General features: G+C 49.4%; 1 protein-coding gene across 2 annotated transcripts in view; it reads right to left on the bottom strand.

Annotated features, from left to right (window-relative positions):
* Positions 1–8,448, bottom strand: part of GNAO1 (G protein subunit alpha o1) — a 165,974-nt gene extending 157,526 nt beyond the window's left edge. For both annotated transcript variants that reach the window (XM_067302666.1, XM_067302667.1), the window contains exons 1-2: positions 8,094–8,448; positions 7,948–7,990 (exon numbers count right to left, since the gene is read on the bottom strand). In XM_067302666.1, the coding sequence (XP_067158767.1) occupies positions 7,948–7,990; positions 8,094–8,211 (161 nt within the window). In that variant the 5' untranslated portion in view covers positions 8,212–8,448. The remainder of the gene's footprint in view (positions 1–7,947; positions 7,991–8,093) is intronic.
* Between the last annotated feature and the right edge of the window lie 11,658 nt (positions 8,449–20,106).

Genomic DNA, 20,106 nt, shown 5'->3' with positions numbered 1-20,106 from the left:
GCTCAGATGAAAGCTCTGCTGATGAACTGATATAATTCTGGTGACCAAGCAGAGCAGGACATGCCCAAGAAGAAAGGAAAACAAAGCAATTTCAGCCCTTCTATCCTTCTCTTTCAGTGTCGAAAATATTATTGATTGACAATTTGAAAATAGATGTAATGTCAGCTTCCTATACAATTCCCTGGGCCCCTTTCTGAGAGAGCGTTCCTCAATTCTTTCTCAATTAACTTGAAAGCTGGGGAAGATAAGCATTTTTATTGGTAAGCTAAGGAATGCCTCCATCAAGAGTTTTATTTTATTACCGCAATAAGCAGACAATGAGTGAGCTTTGGATTAAAGAGCTTTTTCTTCCTTTTGCTCAGCACTAGACAACTGTCACTTTCTCTGCTTCATGTTATCCAGTAGCATTTTTCAGCCTTTTGCATTTTCTGATATTAAGCAGAATCCTAACAACATCTTGTAATCAGGACTGTAATTCTCAACCATCCCTGCATCTGCCAATTGCATGAATGGCCTTAAAAATAAAATGAGAATGATTCAATTAACAGTTTAAGGGGATTTTTATATTAGGCAGAGCATCTCTTTAGCATTAGAAAAATTATGGCAAAAATTGTTAATATTTCCCTCTAAGAATGTAATAAAAAGAATTCTTAAGGAAAGGAAAATGGCCTTAGGTTTAATGTGTCCATGCTTTCTAAAATGTAATTTCCAGACCTTTTTGTTTACTGTTTTTGTGAATGAAGCTTAGCCACTTCCAGTATCCTACCAAGTGCCACACAAAGACTTGAAATACACTGGATCTCCTAAAAACTGTACATTGGACAGACATCATCTTTGTTATAGGAAGGATTTGGTCCAAAGTCCAGTGAGGTCAAGGGGAGGATTTGGGGGCATAGTATTCAAATTGACATTAAATAAGTGAGATGGCTGGTGTCAGTCTTGCTAATGAGAAAGAAAAGGAGCCAGGCTTCAAAAATAACCAAGCAGTTGAGATCTATTTTAATCCTTTGTTTTCATTTGGGCCATTTTCCATTTTGCTCCCAATTACTGCATCTTTAGGCTAGAATAAGGACTTTTTAAAAAACTTTTCTCTAAAGTAAGGAGAGGTGGAAGTTTTATTTTAAAAACAAAAAAAAAAAAATAAGGAAAGAACACCCTGAAAACAGAGCTTGCCCAGTCATTATGCAATTCCAGGCCCTATAGAAGCAATTTCAAGCTCTAAAGAAACCTTAAATCTCATGAGATTTGCAAATGCACCAGGAAGGGTGGCAAAACTCTCAGAATAGCCTGGCCCTGTGATTCTGAATACCTATGAGAAATTTTGCCGATTCTCTTTTGCCAGACCTTCTCCTCTTTTATTCTTTCAGAAGAATACAAGATCAAATTCTGTCTTCTGCACTCAGTCACACTCACAGTTTAACCATGGATTTTGGAGCATACAGGATAGATTAGTCTTTCTCCATCTGTGCTGTAAACTGCTGCTGGCCTGAAAGGAAAGCTTTTTACCTTTCTCATGGCTTGAGCAGGAGGTGAATGAGCTCAGAAATCTGCAACATCAAGCTCTTAGACTTTGCACTTGCATCAGGCTTTCTGGGGTGTAAAACCACCAGCTTCAACGGAGTCATTCATGATTTTGTATCCTGCAAATCCAGGAGAAACTGTGGAAGTTTGACTGCTTACAGGGGCAGGCTTTAACTCTGCAAAGTGGCCGGAGGAAACTCGCTTGACCGCAGGTAACTAATCATGACTCTGTAAGACGTTATTTACTGCCTGGCTCTTATTCTCCGAGTGACCAGCAACCTGCTATTGCCTTGGCCTACAGTGAATCATTTCTTTATTTCACTCTTCCTCTCGACCAGATCAAGTAGAAGAGCCAAGAAAGTGCCTCTACCTCCATTACTTTGTCTCTTTTCCACTCTTCCTCTCCCCCATTTTCATGAGCAGTCTTCCCCATATTCCCCAGATAAGCACACTCGAGAGCTCGCTCTCAGATGTACGTTGTCTCCCGGACAAACTGAAACGAACAGATGGAAGACGAAAGCCACAACCTTTTTTTCATTTGTCATGACTCAGTCTAATGTCTCTTACAACTTCAGAGTTAGCCAAGCCAAACATAAAACAAAACAGATCCCTGGTTACATTTGTGCAGCAGATTTGTCTCTTTCTTTGGAGCTCATTAAAAGAACCGTTTTCATCTCGTTAGATTGCTAAAACATTTCCAACGGGACTAGATGTGTCATGTCAGAATACGACAGGCAAATTTCTTTTAAGATTTTAAAACTAGGTTGAAAGAGGAGAAACTATGCAGTTCAGTGTTGTCACTGAATATTTTTACTATTATGAGTCCCTAAAACAAGAAGCAAATTAAGAACTGTTAAGGAAAAAAACCCCCAAACCCAAAATGTATTTTGTCTTGCCTGCTAACATTATTACTGCTTTTCTATGAAATCTCTTTCAGTCTATTAACAAGTACTTTAAGTATAGATAAATGAACTATGGTTGCTAATGTTTTGGTTTATAAGCGCAACTAATAATCCAGAAGGAAGAAAAAATGCGATGAGAACATATTATCCTGTGCAATTACAAGCCAAAAGGAAGTGTCTCGCGTTCCTCTGTTCCCAGCTCTTACTTCTGGCCGGCTCCAGAGGCAAGCTCCCTGGCTGTGCCATTGCAGGGAGTGGGAAGTGGTCCCCACAGCATCTGGGGCTGCAAGAAAGCATCTGGGAAGGAGGTGGAAAAACCAGCTGCGGCAAGGGAGAGCCCACTCCTGCAGCAGGCTCCGCTCTGAGGATTTCTCAAGCCCTGGCAGGAGACTCTGGGTTCCTCAAGGCAGGCGATGTACCATTAGCTGTCTTCCCTATACCCCAGAACTGCTGCAGCAAACAGTTTACTGCTAGATAAGGGTTTCACTGCCAGAAGAGCCCCGTCAGAGCTGCCTGTAAGCCTCCCTGGTGGGGTCTGAAGGGACAAAGGAACAGAACGCCACATACACTGTGCCAAATCCATAGCCAGGTCAGCGTGCAGTGAACAGGCCTCGGAGAAGAGCAAAACTTCATCTGAAAGGCTCCAACTCTTCCCCTGTTGCTTATTCAAATGCAGTTTGACTACTACCCAGGTGCAGACTGTCACTGCCCTACTTTGGGCCTTAAGTCACAGAATCCTCAAAACCAGAGCAGGGCAGGAGGAAGGCTCGGCCCGAGCTGATGCTCGAGGGAGGGCCATGCCTCAGGGCTGCCAGCTGATCAGACAGCTCCTGGCGGGAGGAAGGCAGCGGGGCCCTACCCCTGCCTCAGAGAGGCTGAACGGGCTCCCGCTCCCGGTGCCTCTGGGCACACGAGCAGCCCTGAGGAGCGGGACGGGTGATGACGGCCCAGTTTGCAGCCCTCTCCTGGGGACCGCGCCACAGAGACGAAGCACCCCCACGTTATAAGCCCCCATGGGGGTGGGATATTCCCAGGGAAAGGGGCTGCAAGCGTGAAACCACTAAAGCTTTGAGACGCAGATGCACAGAGCAAAGAACAAGGCCTCAAGTGGGTGTTCACAACACATCATTACGTTTCAGTGGCATTTACCATAAAATTGCTGAGATGGGCTGTAAAACCAGAGGGTGGGGACTGTTTCTCACTCTAGAGAACTTCATCAGATTATAAGTAATTCAGTTACATAGACAGCGAGTAGAGCCTAGGCCTGTTTCGAGGGGCTTTTTGAAAAAGGTCAAAGCAATATATCAGATGGCTATTGGGACTGATGGCTGTTGGGAAGAGGACAGTAGATGTTTAAAGATAAGAATCGTATGCTAGTGTATCTTTTTCCTGATTACATATTACTGCCCTTGTGATAACTTAAAAACATTCTGCAAAGAAATGGTACAACAAAGCAGCCTATCAAGTGAGGTACTGCCATCGTTGCCGGCAAACCGAGATATGGCTATTTTGGAGGACAGGCAAGGCTAGAAGCTGTGGCATCTTGAGGGAGCAGGACCCAGTTCTCAGCTTCCACAGAGCTCCCAGTTCAGCAGGGGCCAGAAGCCACTGCTTCTGCAGAGGCAAAAGCCCCCCACCCCCCACCCCAAAAAAGCCAAGGCTCTTCCTCTGGGCAGGTGAAGCCCTGTCTCCTCCTGAATGCCACAGCCATCACTAATGCCTCATTTGGGAAGGCAGAATATTGCTCTGGCTCACCATCCCAAAAGGCTGCTGATGAGTAGGTGGCAGAACCTCGTTTTTGAAGCTGTGCCAGCCAACTCAGCCGCTGTGCATTAATGCTCAAACACTGCATTCCCTAGAAGCTTCACGCTCACGGCAGCGGCAGTGTCCCCGGCTGAGTAGTCCATCCCTGCTCACCACTGGAGCGTTGCATGTATTTAAGTATTCTGCTGAGTAGTAATAGACTGAGATACACTTGGTGTCTTCCTAGGCTGGGGCCTACTGATGAACAAACATATTCGCTAGAGTTATAAGTCCCCATAAAAATATCCTAGAATAACCACAACAGTCTTGACTCCATGCTACAGTCCAGAAAATAGGATTGCATATTGCAACTTTCTCATATCCTCCACACTTATTTCAGGACATAAGATTAAAAAAAAAAGATACCATTCATTGCAGACCTACATTAAAGAGAATTTACAGAGGTGGGGTGATGGGAGTGGAAGACAAATTTCTCTAATACAATAACTCTCCTCTCTGTAGCTTGGCTCTTCATAGGAGGCCCCAGTTTTGCTTGGTTAAGGCTGTTTTGTAGTTTAAGCTGAGTGAACACGGGATTGTGTCACAGCCTGATTCTGAACACTGTGGTGAGCTCTATAGCATGGCACAACAGCACCTTTCAGGATTGTTCCCCAAACTAGCACGACCCTAACCCTACATTTTGAGGCATGGGTGAAAGTAATGTGCAGGATTTTGCATTCTTTCTTGTGAAAGAATAACAAGCAAACATCAGCCACGATGGGCCTAAATCAAAGTGCAAGCGTTGAGGGACCCCGGTGACCAAGTGCTCTTGAAGGCTAAGGGGAGAATCATTCCTAGGCCTGTGCTGCCGTGGTTTGAGGCGTGCGCGCTAACCTCCTGTTCCACATGTCTGCCATTCACCAGCACCTTTCTTTGCTGGATAACTCCCGCTCACCAGCTAAAAGATATCTCCAAATATTTCAGTAAAACATCCTTAATTAATTTTATAAATCCTAATCCCCATCTTGGCCACACTCTCAAATTATTGTAATTTTTACCTGTCACTTCTTCTACCCAATATTTCAAGATTTACCTGGACACTGTGTAACCTCTTAGTCCTCCATTAACAACATCTGTTCTCTATTCCTTTGTCACAGTATTTTATTATCTGTCTAGAGATTCCTGTGCTGCTTTTCAAAGCAATATCCCCATGTGAAACTGCTATAGCCGTATATGAAGATGAGATTTATTATCTAGAAGCACACTAAAACTACAGTATTAAAAAAAATAAAATAGCAGTCTCTTTCATCAAAATCTAATGAACATGTGATTTAATCTTTATTAAGAAATCATTAGGTTCCCAGCAAGCCTGTCTAATGGAGCTTGACCAGGTGAAATGCTAATGCCCGCATTATATTTAAATTAATTTTCAGAAATGTTAATTTCCCCGAGTCGTTCCCTGCACTTCGCCCTCCTGCCTTGTGCCCGTGCCGGGCGGCTCTCTCCAGATGCCTGCTGCTGTGCTCCTAGCAACACCGCTGTCCCCACCCCAGCCTCCGCACCGTTCACTGGAGTTTCCACGCTGACGGACACCTCCCAGTTTCCGACACTACGAGCCTTTCCACCATAGCAGCCTCCTCTGCATTTTCAAGTCAGGCACAAAACGGCAAGCCTGCCATGCATTACTTTCAGACTGTCTCGTGGAAAAAAAATAGGTATGTACAACAGTGGGGTGTTATTCAGTCCTTGATATAGCAATTTAGCCCAGCGGGCTGGTTATTATCTTGAGACAATTTGCTTTAAAAGACAAGAGCTCCGCTACCCAGCGGCACTGCACACTAATCGTGTGTGCCACTGTGGCCATAACCTGCCCTTCTCGCCCACGGACTGGGTGCGTGCGCCAGCGTGCCACCGCTGTGGTCGCCACGGCCTCTCCCTTCGACTGAGCCCACTGCCCGCCATTCTGCGCGTTTCTGCGGAAGCAGCTCCAAGAGATTCAGTAATTTATGGGTGCTCCTCTGCAGCAGCTCTCCCCCGATCCACCTTCCGCACCCGCCCGAGCGCAACCCAGCCCCGCATCGGCGCGGAGCCCCCCGGAGCCCCCCTCGGGGTGCAAAGCCCCCTCCCAGGCCCTGGCGGCGGGCAGAGCCGGGGGCAGCGCCGGCCGCTGGCGGGGCGCCCCTCGCAGGGGAAGGGTCCCCCGGGCGGTTCCCCCCCGGGAGCCCCCGAGGCCAGCCGCAAGGGATTGGCACAGCAACGGGCAGCGGATGCCCGGGTCACCCTGGCCGGCACCTCCCCTGGGCCTGACGGCCCGCGCCCCCCCCGGGCGCCCGCGCCCCCCGGCGCAGCGGCCCCCGGCCGGCCGAGCGGCTCCGAGCCCCTTCGGCTCTTTCCGAGCCCGCTCGGCTTCTCCCCGACCGCTGCCGAGCGCTCTCCGAAGGCAGCCGAGCGCGGCGCCCGGCCTCCGCCGGGAGGAGCCGAGCGGCGCCGAAGCGGCAGCCGCGCCGGCGGGTTCGAGTCCCCGCTGGGCGCTGTCCACCACGCGAACCGCCTGAACGCCGCAGCCGCGCCGCGCCGCTCCGCTCCGCGCCGGCCGCCGCCCCGCACGGCCCCGCCGCCCCGCACGGCCCCGCACGGCGGCGCGTCCGCGCCCTTCCGCCCCTGCACGGCGGCGACCCGCCGCCCGGATTGCGGATTGCCACGCGCTACCCCTCCCCGCAGCCTGCACACCCACGGCCGGCGCCCCTCGCTCGCTAGGCAACGCCGGGCGCCGGGGCCCCTCCCAGCCGAGAGCCCTCCGCAGTCATCAGCGCTGAAAAACAGAGCCCGCTCCCTGCCTTCTCCCCGTTAAAAGCGAGGCACGGGGTTGTTCAGTGATGGCGCCGCCTTGAACCAGCTTGTCATGCCTGCTTCAGTGGGAGGCTGGGATTTTCATTGTGCTTTAATTAAAAGGAGGGGGGGGAAAAAAGAAGAAACGGAAAGGAGAACCCAGCACCCTGCCACGGTAGTATCTCCACCCGCTCATTAGCTTTCCCCTGCACCTGCTTTCCTATGGGATGCAATTACTCCAGCCATCGCGACGCCTTGAAAAAGGCCGCGCAGAGGGTTTTTCCAGCGCCGCTGTTTACCGCACAGCGAGGCCCGATTACCCGCGGGAGCGGTGCGCGCGGAGCCCCCGCCGCAGCCGGGCGCGGCCCGCGGCGCCCCGGTGGCCGGGCAGGCGGCGAGGGAAGCGGGGCAGCGCTGCCGGAGCGGGCAGGAGCCGGTGCGCCTGCGATTTCGGTTCCCGGCTTCAGTGCAATAGGCGCTCGGCAGCCAAACCCGCCTCCCATCAGCTAAGAGGAAAGGCTGAAAGCTGCGTAAAAGGGGCTTTGAGCGGCAGGGCGCCTTGCGTTAAATCCGCATTACCGGCGGATTTTTTTTTTTTTTTAATAAATGCCACAGAGCCGGGCCCAACGGGACCCAGGCGCTGAGGCGGGACGGGAGCCGGGGCACAGGAGCCGGCCGTGAAGCGGCGGCTCGCCCCGGCGGCCGCTTCAGCACCACGGCGGCCCCGAACAGCAGCGGGGCGGCGGCGGCGGCGGCGGCGGCGGGGCGGGCGCGGGGCGCGGGGAGCCGGGAGCCGCCCGCCGGCCCCTCAGGTAACATGGCGGCCGCGGGCGCCGCTCACCTCGGCGGGCCGCCGCCCCGCCCCGCCCCGCCCCGCCCGCCTCGCGACCGCCACCGTTACGGCCGTTATGGTCGCGGCACCCCGCCGCCCCCCGCGCGCGGCGGCACTTACTTCATCTGCTTCACGATGGTGCTTTTCCCCGACTCCCCGGCCCCTGTGGAGAAAGGAGAGGGCGGTGAGCGCGGGCGGGCAGGCGGGCGGCCGGGCGGGGGCAGCGCGGCCGGGGGCAGCGCGGCCGGGCGGCGCCGGGCTCTCACCTAGCAGCAGCAGCTTCACGTCTTTGGCGGCGCTGATCCCGTCCTCCTTGAGGTTCTTCTCGATGGCCTTGCTCCGCTCCAGGGCGGCTCGCTCCTCGGCGCTCAGGGTACATCCCATGGCGGCCCCGAAAATAAAAAAAAAAGGAAAAAAAAAAAAGGAAAGGGGGGGGCCCCCACCACCGCCGCCGCCGCCGCCTCGGCTGGCTCCTCCGCGGGCAGGAGAGGAGGCAGGGGGCAGCCCAAATCCACCGGCAAAAAGAGCCCCGGCACGGGAAAAAAAAAAGGGGGGGGGATTACAAAAAGCTTAATAAATCTCTGGGCGGCGCGGCGTGTCCTCGGCCGGTCTCGGCTCCTTCCTCCCCTGCTGCCCGCTCCCTAGTGATCAGCGCATCCGACTGGGCACCGGGCAGAGCGGGGCTGCGGGCACCGTGCGAGCGCTTCCCGGCGGAGAGGCGGAGGCGGAGGCGGAGGAGGAGGAGGAGGAAGAGGGTTCGTGGCGGGGGGTGGGCCCTTCCCTCCCTCCCTCCCTCTGCCGTGCTCTCGGGTCCGCGCTCTCCCCTGCTGGCGGGCTGCTCCCCTCTGCCGCGGGCGGCGGGTCCCTCACGGGCGGCGGCGGCGGCGGGGCGCGCTCGCGGCGCTCGGCGGAGCCTAATGGAGGCACCGGGAGCGGCGGGGAGGGAGGGGGCGCCGCGACTCCGCGCTCCCGCCCGCCTCGCCCGCGCCCGTGACGCGCGCGGCTCGCGCATGCTCGCGGCGGCCCCCGCCTCAGCGCGGCCAGCGCCGCCGCCCCAGCCCGGCCCGGCCCGGCCCGGCCGCGGCCCCCCGGAGGCGGCGCGGCCTCTCCCGCCGCGGGGTCCCGCCGCCGCCGCCGCCCCCCGCGGGCCCTGCTGAGGGGAGGCGCCGCCGCGGGGCCGCGGCCGGGCCCGGGCCGCACGGGGGCCGCGGCCCCGGCTCCTGCCCCCTTGCCCAGGCAGAGAGCGGCCGCGGCCCAGGCCCCCGTCCTCGCCCGAGCAGAGGCAGTTCGCGACCGGGCTGCTCTCCGCCGTGCCTGGGCCCGCCAGGCGCCGGGGCCTGGGCTCCTCTCCCCTTCCCCGGGCCAGGGAGGCCCTGCGGGCTGGGCTCTGCCTTGTGCCCAGCCGCACAGCTGCCCCAGCTCTGTCACGGCCCCGGTGGCCGGGGGTCGGAGGGGCTGGGAGACGCGCCGTGCGGCTGGGCTCGTGCCACGGCGCGTGTTCGAACGGGCCTCGGGGCCCCCACGGGGCGGTGGGGTCCCCCGCAGCTCCCTCGCTGCCCGGCGGCCTCTCCATGCCGCCTGCCCCCGCGCTGGGCTTGCGCCTGCAGCGCAGGAGGTCTGCGAGGAGCCCTGCCGAAGCGGTCTGATCAGTCAAATTGTTCTGATCGACGCTTGTGGTACCGATCGTTTACGTGCTTGATGGAAGCCATCGAGTTTCACCACCATTTTGGGTGTGTTTTCCATCAGTCTGATTAACAGGTGGGCTTTTTTCTTTCCGTGCTGCAGTGCAATCAAGGTTTCCTTCTCACCAGATAACCTGCCCTGTTTTCATAACCGTTCACTACATCTAGCAATTATTTAGGAATTCTAGCAAGTTAAAATCCTGCAATTTTCCTGTCTGGTTTTACCATTTCATAAGGCTGGAAATGGGGAACAGAAAATGTCAATGGGGAAAATACATAAGACTTTCTTTAAAATGCTTTTCCAATGCCCTAGACAAGTCACGATATATTCAGCTTCAATCCATAACATTGATTGATATGTGACAGTCTGACTATAAAAAAACTAGAAAGAAAAGAATGAAGTGTTGAGGGCAGCAAGCTAAAAGGTGTCAAACATAGAGATGAGGAAAACAAAGGACTATTGCCAGATATGAAGAAAGGACACCCCTCACATAATAAACAAGTGTGCAAAGGAGGGGCTGATCGCTACGAAATAGCATGTGAATGTGAAGGCGGATGATTTTGTCCCTGAAATCCACTCCTGCCCTCTCCTGCAAGGAAAAAGGACATAGGAGGCTTAATAGGAGCATTACTCTGTTCAGTGAACAGGCCTTCAGGAGATCCTGGGTCCGGATTACCCCTGCGCCATCTCACAGAGGCTCAGGGAAGGGAGTGGGTTGCCATTTCTTATTTTGGGTGGTAGAAACCATACGCTCACGCAGTGTTGATTTTCCACTTTGGGCCTCTGCTCACTGCCTCTTCTGAGCTCTTCTTACATCCTGCTGTCTTGAGTTCTGCAGTCGCTGTGTTTACAGACCCTTCCTTTAGGGTAGAAATACCATTTCTAATAGCACTTCCAGTACGTTAAGCACAGCTTCCCTGGCACTTTCCTTCCAGAATCTGTTTTGTTTTGTTTTTTTCATTTTTCCTCCACACCTCTGATAGTAAGGGGAAAAAAATATGGCATGTGGTTAAGGGGGTAAAAAAAGATGGAAGGTAGAAGTGGGCAAAAAAAAAGCGAAAGGTAACATATAAATAATGTTAGTGTATTCAGGGAGCAGTAATATTTACTGCACATTTGTGAGCTAATAGGTACTGAACATCAGAATTCGAGGTAATTTATATCTGGAAGCTCATAGGAATGAGGTGATACGTACATGGAAAAGCAAGTCTACCACATGTCTTCAGTTGGGAATAAATGGAGACGTGAGTGATTACAGTGCAGTTCCTGTTCTTTCATACCCATACATCATTTGTGTAAAATCAATGGGATCAGAATTTCGATCAATAAGTTTCATTTCAATGGTACTAGCCAGGGCGTTATGCAAAGTGCAGTTAAAGAAAAGCACAAACAAAATCCAGAGGCAGCGTCCTCATGAGATGGCTACATTTTACTTGCCATCTTCTCCAGCTATTTGCCAGCCTAGGAGTCATATTGGGATATTCTCCAAGGATTTCACTAAGAGAATTTGTCTTTTGTATCAGCCTCTGGCTACTCATTATGTGACAAATTTGTAGCCTGTGCCTCCTGCCATGGAGAAAATGATTTCACTTCTGCATGAGCAGTGGGGGGTCTGCACTAGACCTTTTCTCCCATGTGCAGTCCCAATCACTACATAAGCGTCTGCTAATCTTTTTCTTAACGGGCGACCCAAAATGGGCAAGTCTTCTTGGTGTCTCTGCTCTCAGATTCAGGGGAGCAGCTGTGAAATTGAGCCATTTCTGAGCCAAGTTTTACAGGTTTTATGTCACTGCTAATTGAGTGGGGCTGATGGGAAAGTTTCCTTTGAATTTTTCTTAGAAGGAAATTTCATTTTTTTACAAATTGTGTTTTCATGGCAGATGGATTTCAAGAGCCTGCAAAAAAGCCTGCCTCTCCTACCAAGCAATGAAAATATGTGCCAGTCTACTTGGCTTTTGAGATTAATATGTTGGTTTTTGTGGCTGAAAATAATGTTTCCACTTTTCAGGGACTGATGGGAGTCCTTTTTTAATAAAAAGTAGTTGGTTTCAGTAACAACTTCGGAGAAAATTGTTTTCTTTTCTTAAATATGCGAGATATTTTTCATGACAGGTGTGGGGGGGGATGACTTTTTTCTGGCCAGTCCTGCAGTTAAACTGTTTCACTCAAAGTGCATGAAGGACAGTGCTTGTTTCTGCTTGGACTGTTATCTTTATAAACGTAAGAGTGAACAGTGTATTTTAAACCAAAACCCTCATTCTCCTGTATCTCTGATCTGTGCCTTATGAAGAACAGGCTTCTCTTCACAGTCTGCTTTCAACCATTCTGCTAGGAAAATGTGAATTAGTAGTCATTTCTTTAAGAAGTGAACAATGGGATAATGGTAACAGAATTGATGGATGCATTTGAAACGTATTGTGCCAAAGTGATGTTACGAGGTATATTGTCATGTTATGATCTCCAGGGTGTTGTGTTCCTATGGGTGATCAGGCATCTCTCAAGATTCTCCTGTCTGTGTCCAAACGGTGGGAGAGATGTGCTCTCCAGCAAACCTCACTGTCCCAGGCTCCCCACTACCAGCTTAGGGGTTTGTAGAGTGCTCTGACTTCCTTCTAACCTAGACAGCTTGTTTTGTTTCCTATGGAAACATAGCAGACAGTGTGATGCAGGGGAAGCCAAGGAGCAGATCAGGACCGAGGACTTAGGAAGCCCTTCTGGGTCTCACAGTCTGGACATGGCCTTGGGGAGCAGTTGCAAACCCCTGCCACAGACGGGGCCACGAAGGCAGCGCGTGTTCTCGGGACGTAGCCAGCACATGCCTCCCAGCTTGCCAGGAGGTAGTAAAACTGTCTGGGAAAACTATCCTGAGTAAAAATGAATTGAGTATCTTTGGTTTAAACTCCCACAGCTACCACAACACTCCCACCACCAGAACTGAAGTTGCAATAATATTGGGAGGGAGCATCACGCTGGATCCTGTCCCCGGAATTAGTTGCTATTGTTGGTTCGGCATATCCTCGGTGAACTAGTGGGTGGTGCGAAGAGGGAGAGAGGTAAATCCAGGATGTGATGACCATAGGAGGCAAGCTACAATCCTACTTCAGGATTGCTCTCTACAGTCTATGATCTTATACTTCTTCAGTATGGTTTTAATGCACATGTTAATGGAACTGCCACCAATCCCATGGAGAGACAGCAATGCATTCTAGCAGATCTCACCATTAGAGAGTTTTCCCCGGATATTCAGCCTAATTTTTCAATCTTTAAATTGATGTCAATTACCCCCCCAGCTAAACCTAGTTATACGGTGGAAGGCAGGTTTAAAATACTGCATGATCTCACTAAATTGGAGAAATGGACTGAAATCAATACAATGAGAGGCAATAAGAACGCCCATAAAGGTTAAGTGGTTGATGGAGGAAGGATTAATGAAATGCTCAGATACTAGATCAAATTGCAAATATCCTTACTTCGTTCTTACTCACTCTATACTACACAAATATGTTCTACTCAGACAAACCCAATGAGGAGGCACCTCAGCATTTGGCTAGTGACATAGAAAGTACAGACCAATATTAAGGGAAGAGAGGGGATGAGATGGATGTAATATATGGAAAGTTGGACTCAGAAAAAGAATGAGATATTAATGCAAGAAAGACAAATGACTTTTGGATAAGAATATGACCTGTAAAATGCCTGGAGTCAAAAAGGTAGACAGATCCACAGCCTGATCAGGTTTAGAAAGATGCTGTTAGTTTTTCAAGCCTAGCCAAACAGACAATGATAACTACTCTCCCTTTGCATCTACCCCCCCATCCCAGGAAATAAAAATAAATCCTAGTCCACACTTCCTATAACACCCTGAGGTGGAAGTGGAAGAAACACCATGAAACTCTGTGTAGCCGCTGCTATCACCAGTTGTCTTCCTTTGGGGGATGCCGGTACACAAAGTCTTTGTGCTGAGGGAGGAGAACGGCAAGTGAGTGGGATATGCATGTAGGTGGGCTGGGGGAGCCCTTGGAGGAGAGGAAAGATCTGTCTACCAGGCCCTCAAGACTTCAGCAGAATGAAGCCATTGCTCAGTGCTGTGGCTCACACTACCGATTTCCCAAGGAATGAAATCAGTTTCTGCAGAATTAAGCTTTTCATATAAAATTAAAGGTTTCTGCTACTTGTTATTGTGAAAAGAAACTTTAGGTGCGGCCTGAGATCTGACATTATCCAAGTCTACAGAGAGCACCAACTTGCAGAGTCTCAAAGTGAGAAAGAACTTGTCAGTAACTCTTAATGAGGTGTGAACTTCTCTCCTTTTTCTGCAGTGACTATTAACTCCCAACCCCAAGAAAACTTTTCTGAGTCAATGTTTTCCTTTTTCTAGTAATTTAGGGACACATGGCAGATAAAGAGAAAAGCTTGGAGGCCTAAAAAAATCAGAAGCTGAATGAATAATTGACTGTTTTACTGCTGATCACTGGGTTATTTTCATTGTTGGGGACAGGTTTACATAAAGCCTCGCTATTTTCTGCTCCGTCATCCAATCCAATTCCTGCTTGTATGGTACCATAGAGAGGATAAGAAGTAAATATGCTTTGTGATCAAAGTGTTCATGCTGCGGTGGTGTTGTGAGAACCTAAATGGGACAGAACTACAAGTGGGAAGAAGCTTATTTCCATCCACTTTCTGCAGTAAAAAATGTATAATAACACGAATGATTCAGCAAGTGGACTGGTAACCTTGAAAAGCAGTGACGCTGAAGCTATACGATGTGGTTCTTAAGGCTGCAGTGAGAGAGTGCCAGGAATGAGACAGTGTAGCTAGCCTTGGCTTGGGGCATAAGGTGGACAAGGGCCATGTTGGTCCTATACCATTCCTATTTCCTTGATATCAAGGATGATGATTTATTAGGAATGGAAAAAAATCTGCCATGATCCAGGAAGGCCAGTTAGAGCCATAGTCATGAGTCCTATGTGTAGAAAAATCAGTCGTTGCTTGGGTTTGATGAAACCAAGTTTAACCTTCTGCATTAAACATTCACACTCAAACGTGCAACTGATTGCACAGAAGTGTCATTTCATTCAGCTACTGTCATCAGATGCAAGATCTGGGCATACAATTTAAGCAGCTCCATTTACAGCACTTCAGGAACATTCCTGTTTTTATATAAATGCTATCCAGAAACCTCGCAGCTCTCATTCACACAAGTAGACCTGATGAGTGATCTTACTGAGGAATGCTAATTTAGTCCCTAAAAATATGAATGTATACTTACTTTACAGCTCACAGAAACTCACTCCAAGTACAAATATATCATCAGTTAAATTCAATTTCTACCATTTTTCCCCACAAAAACCTTTCTGTATATTTTGTGTGGAATCATCACATTGTTCTTCTATTAGAAATATATATAAGCATCTGCTTTTCCAAGTTGTATTTCAGTGTCATGCAACGCTTCCTGATTGTAAGCACTGATGTGATTCACAAAGGCTAGCTTTAGCTGACAGAGGCTATAATCAGTGAAGAAAAAGAGAGGTGCTCCTCCAGCAGAGGATGAATAATGGGAATCATCTCTCATCTTTGATTGTGAAGAGAGCCTATAGGAACTGCCTGGCCTTGGCTAAAGTTAGCGGTCACGAGCATCCCTCACAATGCCCTAAACCAAGGACTTGCTTTGACTGGAAGGGAATGGAGGGGAACAAATTATACATGTGCTAAACAGGCAGTGTTATTCTGAAAAGGTTGTATTGGGGGAAACTTCATCTCAATCAAGAATAAAAGCAAGCAAGCACTGGTTTTGGAGTCTCAATGCAAACAGTTTACATCAAAGTATTGGCTGGATGCTAAACTTGATCCAGGCTCACAAAGCAGTTAGAAAAATTCGTGGAAATAACATCCATCAGGGGTTATTAAATACACAAAGATCCTGCCTCTGGCTCAGGATGTCCCCAGGTCACAGGCTGCTGAAGGAGCTGCGAGTGCGAGGGGAGAGGGTTGCTGTACTCATGCCTTGCTCATACACACTCCTGCCCGCAGCCTCCATGGGCCACCATAAGGTCCAAGGAGACCAGGCTAAGCAGACCATCAATCTGGCCTGGCATAGCCATTCTTGTGTACAGAGTTTGACTATGCCTAGGAAAAGCTGTAAAACCTACCAGGAGGAGTACATTTCACTGGCTAAGTACAGTTGGCAGCCTCTTCACCACAGTCAGCAGTGAAACGCCCCTTGATTTCAGTGGTGGCAGACACTTAGAATCTGGCCAGCTCAAGAGGGTTCTGCATTAGTGACTTAAGAGGTGGAAAAATGCATAGTTACAGCACAAAGGCCACAGGCTGCTGAAGCAGTCCAGCTTGTTCAAGATAATGTTTGACTGCCTTCTGGATCAGCAGATCCCAAGTTTGTCTGAAAAAGCTTATTCGGTGGCTGAAGAAGTGTCTTTCAAATGCACTACATGAATTCCCTGGGTCCAGGATCTTTTGATGACTAGGCGGGATCTCTGGCAACCTGCATAGGTAGTTCACGTGAGTATTAAGCTGGCCACCCCTTTCCCTCTTGCTCCTTGAAATTTTCTTGGAATCTCATATTCTTTTCTCCATCTCCTGAACTGTTGGGGAAAACTACACTGAGTTATTAAGCATCTGCTTTATTCCATTTTTCAGCAGTGGATGACATGAGACATATAGTCTTACGGTTTGGCGTTCATATTTGGGATGAACAACATTGTATAAATGTAAGATATTGATAGCTTCTTGATTTTTGAATGAACAACCTTTGGAAAAAGGTTGATGATCCCTCAGCAGATGCACAAGAATGGTGTTTTCATTATCTTGTCTCCTTTGCTTTGCTTGATATGAGGAACGTGTTAGGGCAATTAGAGGTTTCTTTGTATTGAAGATAAATGTGGTAGGATTTAACCTTTGCATACAGGGTTGGAAATTGTTGGATGGAGGTACTGAGAGAAGACTCAGGCTGGATGTAAGTAAGTCCACTGCCTTCAGTAGGCTGATGCCAAGGGAAAATTAAAATATGTTTTCTCTAAGACAGAGACTAAGGGTCTTAGCAGCCATTTATTCTTCTTGATAATGGTTGCTCTGCTCATCTTCTGACTTCAGAGACAGGCTCAGTACAAGGACCATTCTTGTGTGCTCAGGAGAGCCAGCTGGCTCTGGCAACCAGTTTGCAGTACGCCATGGCGAGGCTGTGCCAACAGCCCACAAGAAAGAAGATGCACCCATTAATTCCATCATTAAACCTGCCCTGTGATGATCAGTCGCCTCCTTGCACCTTTTTTGGTGAATGAACGTCCTCGTTGGTTGCTGGGTGATGTCAGCAGCGACAGTGATACAAACTTTTGTAGCTGAGCTGGTCCAGGGAGAGGCTAGCAGAGCATAAATCTGTGCCTAGTCTCTCTCTGTCCTTGTATGAACTTCAGTCTTATCTCTTATTCTTGGCTCCCGGCATCTACTGAGCCACAGGGAAATTGTAGTGTGTGTTCCTATGAAATAAAAGACAAGAAAGAGAGCCCAACAGAGCATGTATAAGGTTAAATTAGCAAACAGGACAGCTGTGGATTCATTTGGAGGTCTATCCAACCTGGCTTGAAATGGTTCTCAGTAATTCTCTCTTTCTGCTCCTGACTTTTCTTTCCTCTGCTTATTGTGTTGGCTTCTGGGGGAGTCCCCACCCTGGGACGGTGCCATCACTGCCCCTTCTCCATGGGAGGAGAGCTGGAACAGGGAGCACAGTTCTGGCCAGGGCCTTACGCTGTAAGTTACTGCCAGGAGGGTCGTGACAAGAACCCCAAATCCTGGGTGCCACCTCAAAAGGGGCTGCTCTATTCCCTAGAAATAAACTTCTGAAATTCTCTTTCAATGCTACAGAGAAATACCTGCCAGGTCCTAAAAGAAGAATTTGCTAAAGATGCAGTAATACAAGTACAGTACAGGAAAGAGCAGAGCAGGTCACTGAATTCTTAAATGTAGGACGTGTAGGTCCCTGTTGACTCCCTCAAAAAATCTTTTTGGTTCCGTTAGATATGCAGGAAGGATGGAGTGTCTCCTAATAACATCTGTGATTGTGTTGGGCAAATGAAGTCTAACAAAATTCATTACTTTATACAGATTACTGCAATCAACTGATTTGAAGACAATCTTAACCTGTGCAAATCTTAGAAGTCTTAAATCCTTCTCCAGATCATGTTTCACCATTCCTCTTTTCCTCCCACTATGTTTTTTCTTCAGTTGTTTCCTTCTCTCCTAACTGCCCTTCCTCATTTCACCCCACACTGCCATTTCCAGGTCTGCTCCAGGTTCAAATTCCTGCTCCCCTTTAGAGAGCACAAGGGCAAAATTCTCAGATTTGAGTGTGAAATCTGCCCAGCTGGTCGTATCCTTCTCTGGGCAAAGCTGAGACGGTCTGCAACCCGCAGATAAAAAATTTCTTCTGGGAGTTATTGTTTCATCTGTTATTACACAGCGACACAGGGTGCTGCGGCTGCCTGTTAAGCAGAAACCCTCCTATAGGAGGGTTGCTACCTAGTAAGCTTTTATCTTCCGAATACCTTTAAACCTACACTTCAGCCTGAGTTTCCCTGCTTCAAGGTGAAATTTGGTACCCATCATCAGTGATGCCAAGGCAAGATGACGGCAGCCTGCAGGTGCCGGTGCCCCGCTCTCGTGCTTGCTTTCTGCGCTGCCAGGAAGTCATCTGAGCAGGGTTGGACACGGGTTGTTTGCACAAGGCTCCGTGCTGCGGGAGTCGCATTCACCTGACTTCAGGGCAGCCTGAAGCACGGCAAATCCTGGCGGAGGGGACACATCCCCCATCCCATATTCAAATGGGAAATTCCAGAGGGAGCCTTCAAGTGTCGTTTATCCAGGCAATATCGTCACACCCTGGCAGGGTCACATCCTGAAAAGTGGCAGCTCCTGGGAGACGCTTTCTCCCTGGAGACGGGACTAGGCACATGGGGCGGCAGGTGCCGCTTATCGAATCTGCTCTGTCACTCAAAGCAGCACCTTGCTTTTCCTGAGAAGTCCGTCCTCTGGGACAGCTTGATGTGATGATATCAGGAACCACCGACTTTGTGGCACACTGAAGATTATGTTCTTGTGGATGTGACGTTTCAGGAAGGCTTAGTAAGATTTGCTTTACAAACCCTAGCTTCCTTTGCCAGGAAATTTGCCCCACTGAGGTCCCTGTAGTGACAGAATTGGGTAGGCACCGCATAGGAGAGGAGCTGCTGTTTCTTATGGGCAGAGAGCAACGGAGGCAGCTCCCATCTGGCCAGCACCTTTGCTGATGCAAACAGTTTTGCTTTTTCCCTGGGGCAGGGGGTTTGCTCGGCTTTGCTGAGGGAAGGAACCCGGAGGGGTAGCAGTTAGCTCAGACTCCCACTCAACCACCTAGTACATTGCTTCTCTTGCAGAATATTTAGCTTTCAGGCCATGGAGACTGCATCAAGCTTCATCAGCTGATGTAGAACGTTTTTGAAGTTTCAATTGCTGCTTCCTTGCCTGAGATGGAACTATCATTTTTATTGCTTTGGTTGCTTAGGCAAGGAAAGGGAAAGATGAACAAATCAGTACAGCCCTCTTGAATTAGGAGTGATTTTCATGAATTCTTCTTCTTGATTTTGAAACACAATTGTTTCTAAAACATTTAATTGATTCAGTTTTTTTTCTTCTTCTTTCTTTTCAGAACCACTTGTCCTCAGCCATTTGCCACTGCTGGGAGGAGAAAAGAAAAAGAAAAGAAGCTCTGTGTGAGATCAAGATTTCAACGCATTACACACCAAAACATTTGTTGCTATTTACTTTTAAAAGTGCCCTTCTGAGGCAGCGCAGCTAGAGCTGCCATCTGTTCGGGATTACGCTTTGGAACTCCTGGTTTCTCTGCAAACCTCCTGCCTCGTGCACGGCTCCGTCTGCACGGAAAAGAGAGGTAGCGGGGGATAATGGGCTGGCTTTAGAGGAAATATAACTTTACAGCTGGATCTGATATTCTGACCTGGTTGTCAGGGAACCATGGACATGAGAGGTGGAAAAAAATTCTTGATAGTGACGTTGACTCTGCAGCACATTTTCTAAGGTTCACTGGGATGTTATGTGCTGGTTAAAATATGAAAGGGTCAAGACAGGAGTGTTGCTATTCATCTCCTCACTTTATGAAAGCAACAGGGTAATTTGGCCCACTGTCTTTCAGTGCAGTAAAGCCCCCATAAGGTTGTCACCCCTGCATTTTTCCTGCCCTTGCCTGATCCCTCCAGGGTAGATTCTGGGTGATGAGGGAAGAGAAGTCTTTGGTTTTTTGAAGTCAGAGTGGAGCCAGTCTAATAGTATATAGTAGAGGGCAGAAGGGTATGGCAAGAAGTCATCTCATTGCTCCCTCCACCCCATGGCTGGATGGGCTCTCCTTGCCCTTCCTGGCAGACAGGTTTTACAGACCCCATGCCCCTGTTAGCCTGATTCGATCTGATCACCCTCCTGAGAGACAGCAGGGTTCCTTTCCCAACGTGGCAGGAATGGGCAGCAAGAGAGCATTGGGCTCCTTAGCTCCCAGGTGTGTGTTGTGCCACCTCGGAAAGCCTCTGAGCCGCTCAG

This window comes from Apteryx mantelli, chromosome 10 (genome assembly GCF_036417845.1).
Source record: "Apteryx mantelli isolate bAptMan1 chromosome 10, bAptMan1.hap1, whole genome shotgun sequence".
Classification (NCBI taxonomy): domain Eukaryota; kingdom Metazoa; phylum Chordata; class Aves; order Apterygiformes; family Apterygidae; genus Apteryx; species Apteryx mantelli.
Note: the sequence above shows the minus strand (reverse complement) of the source record. Positions and strands in the feature narration are given on the sequence as shown.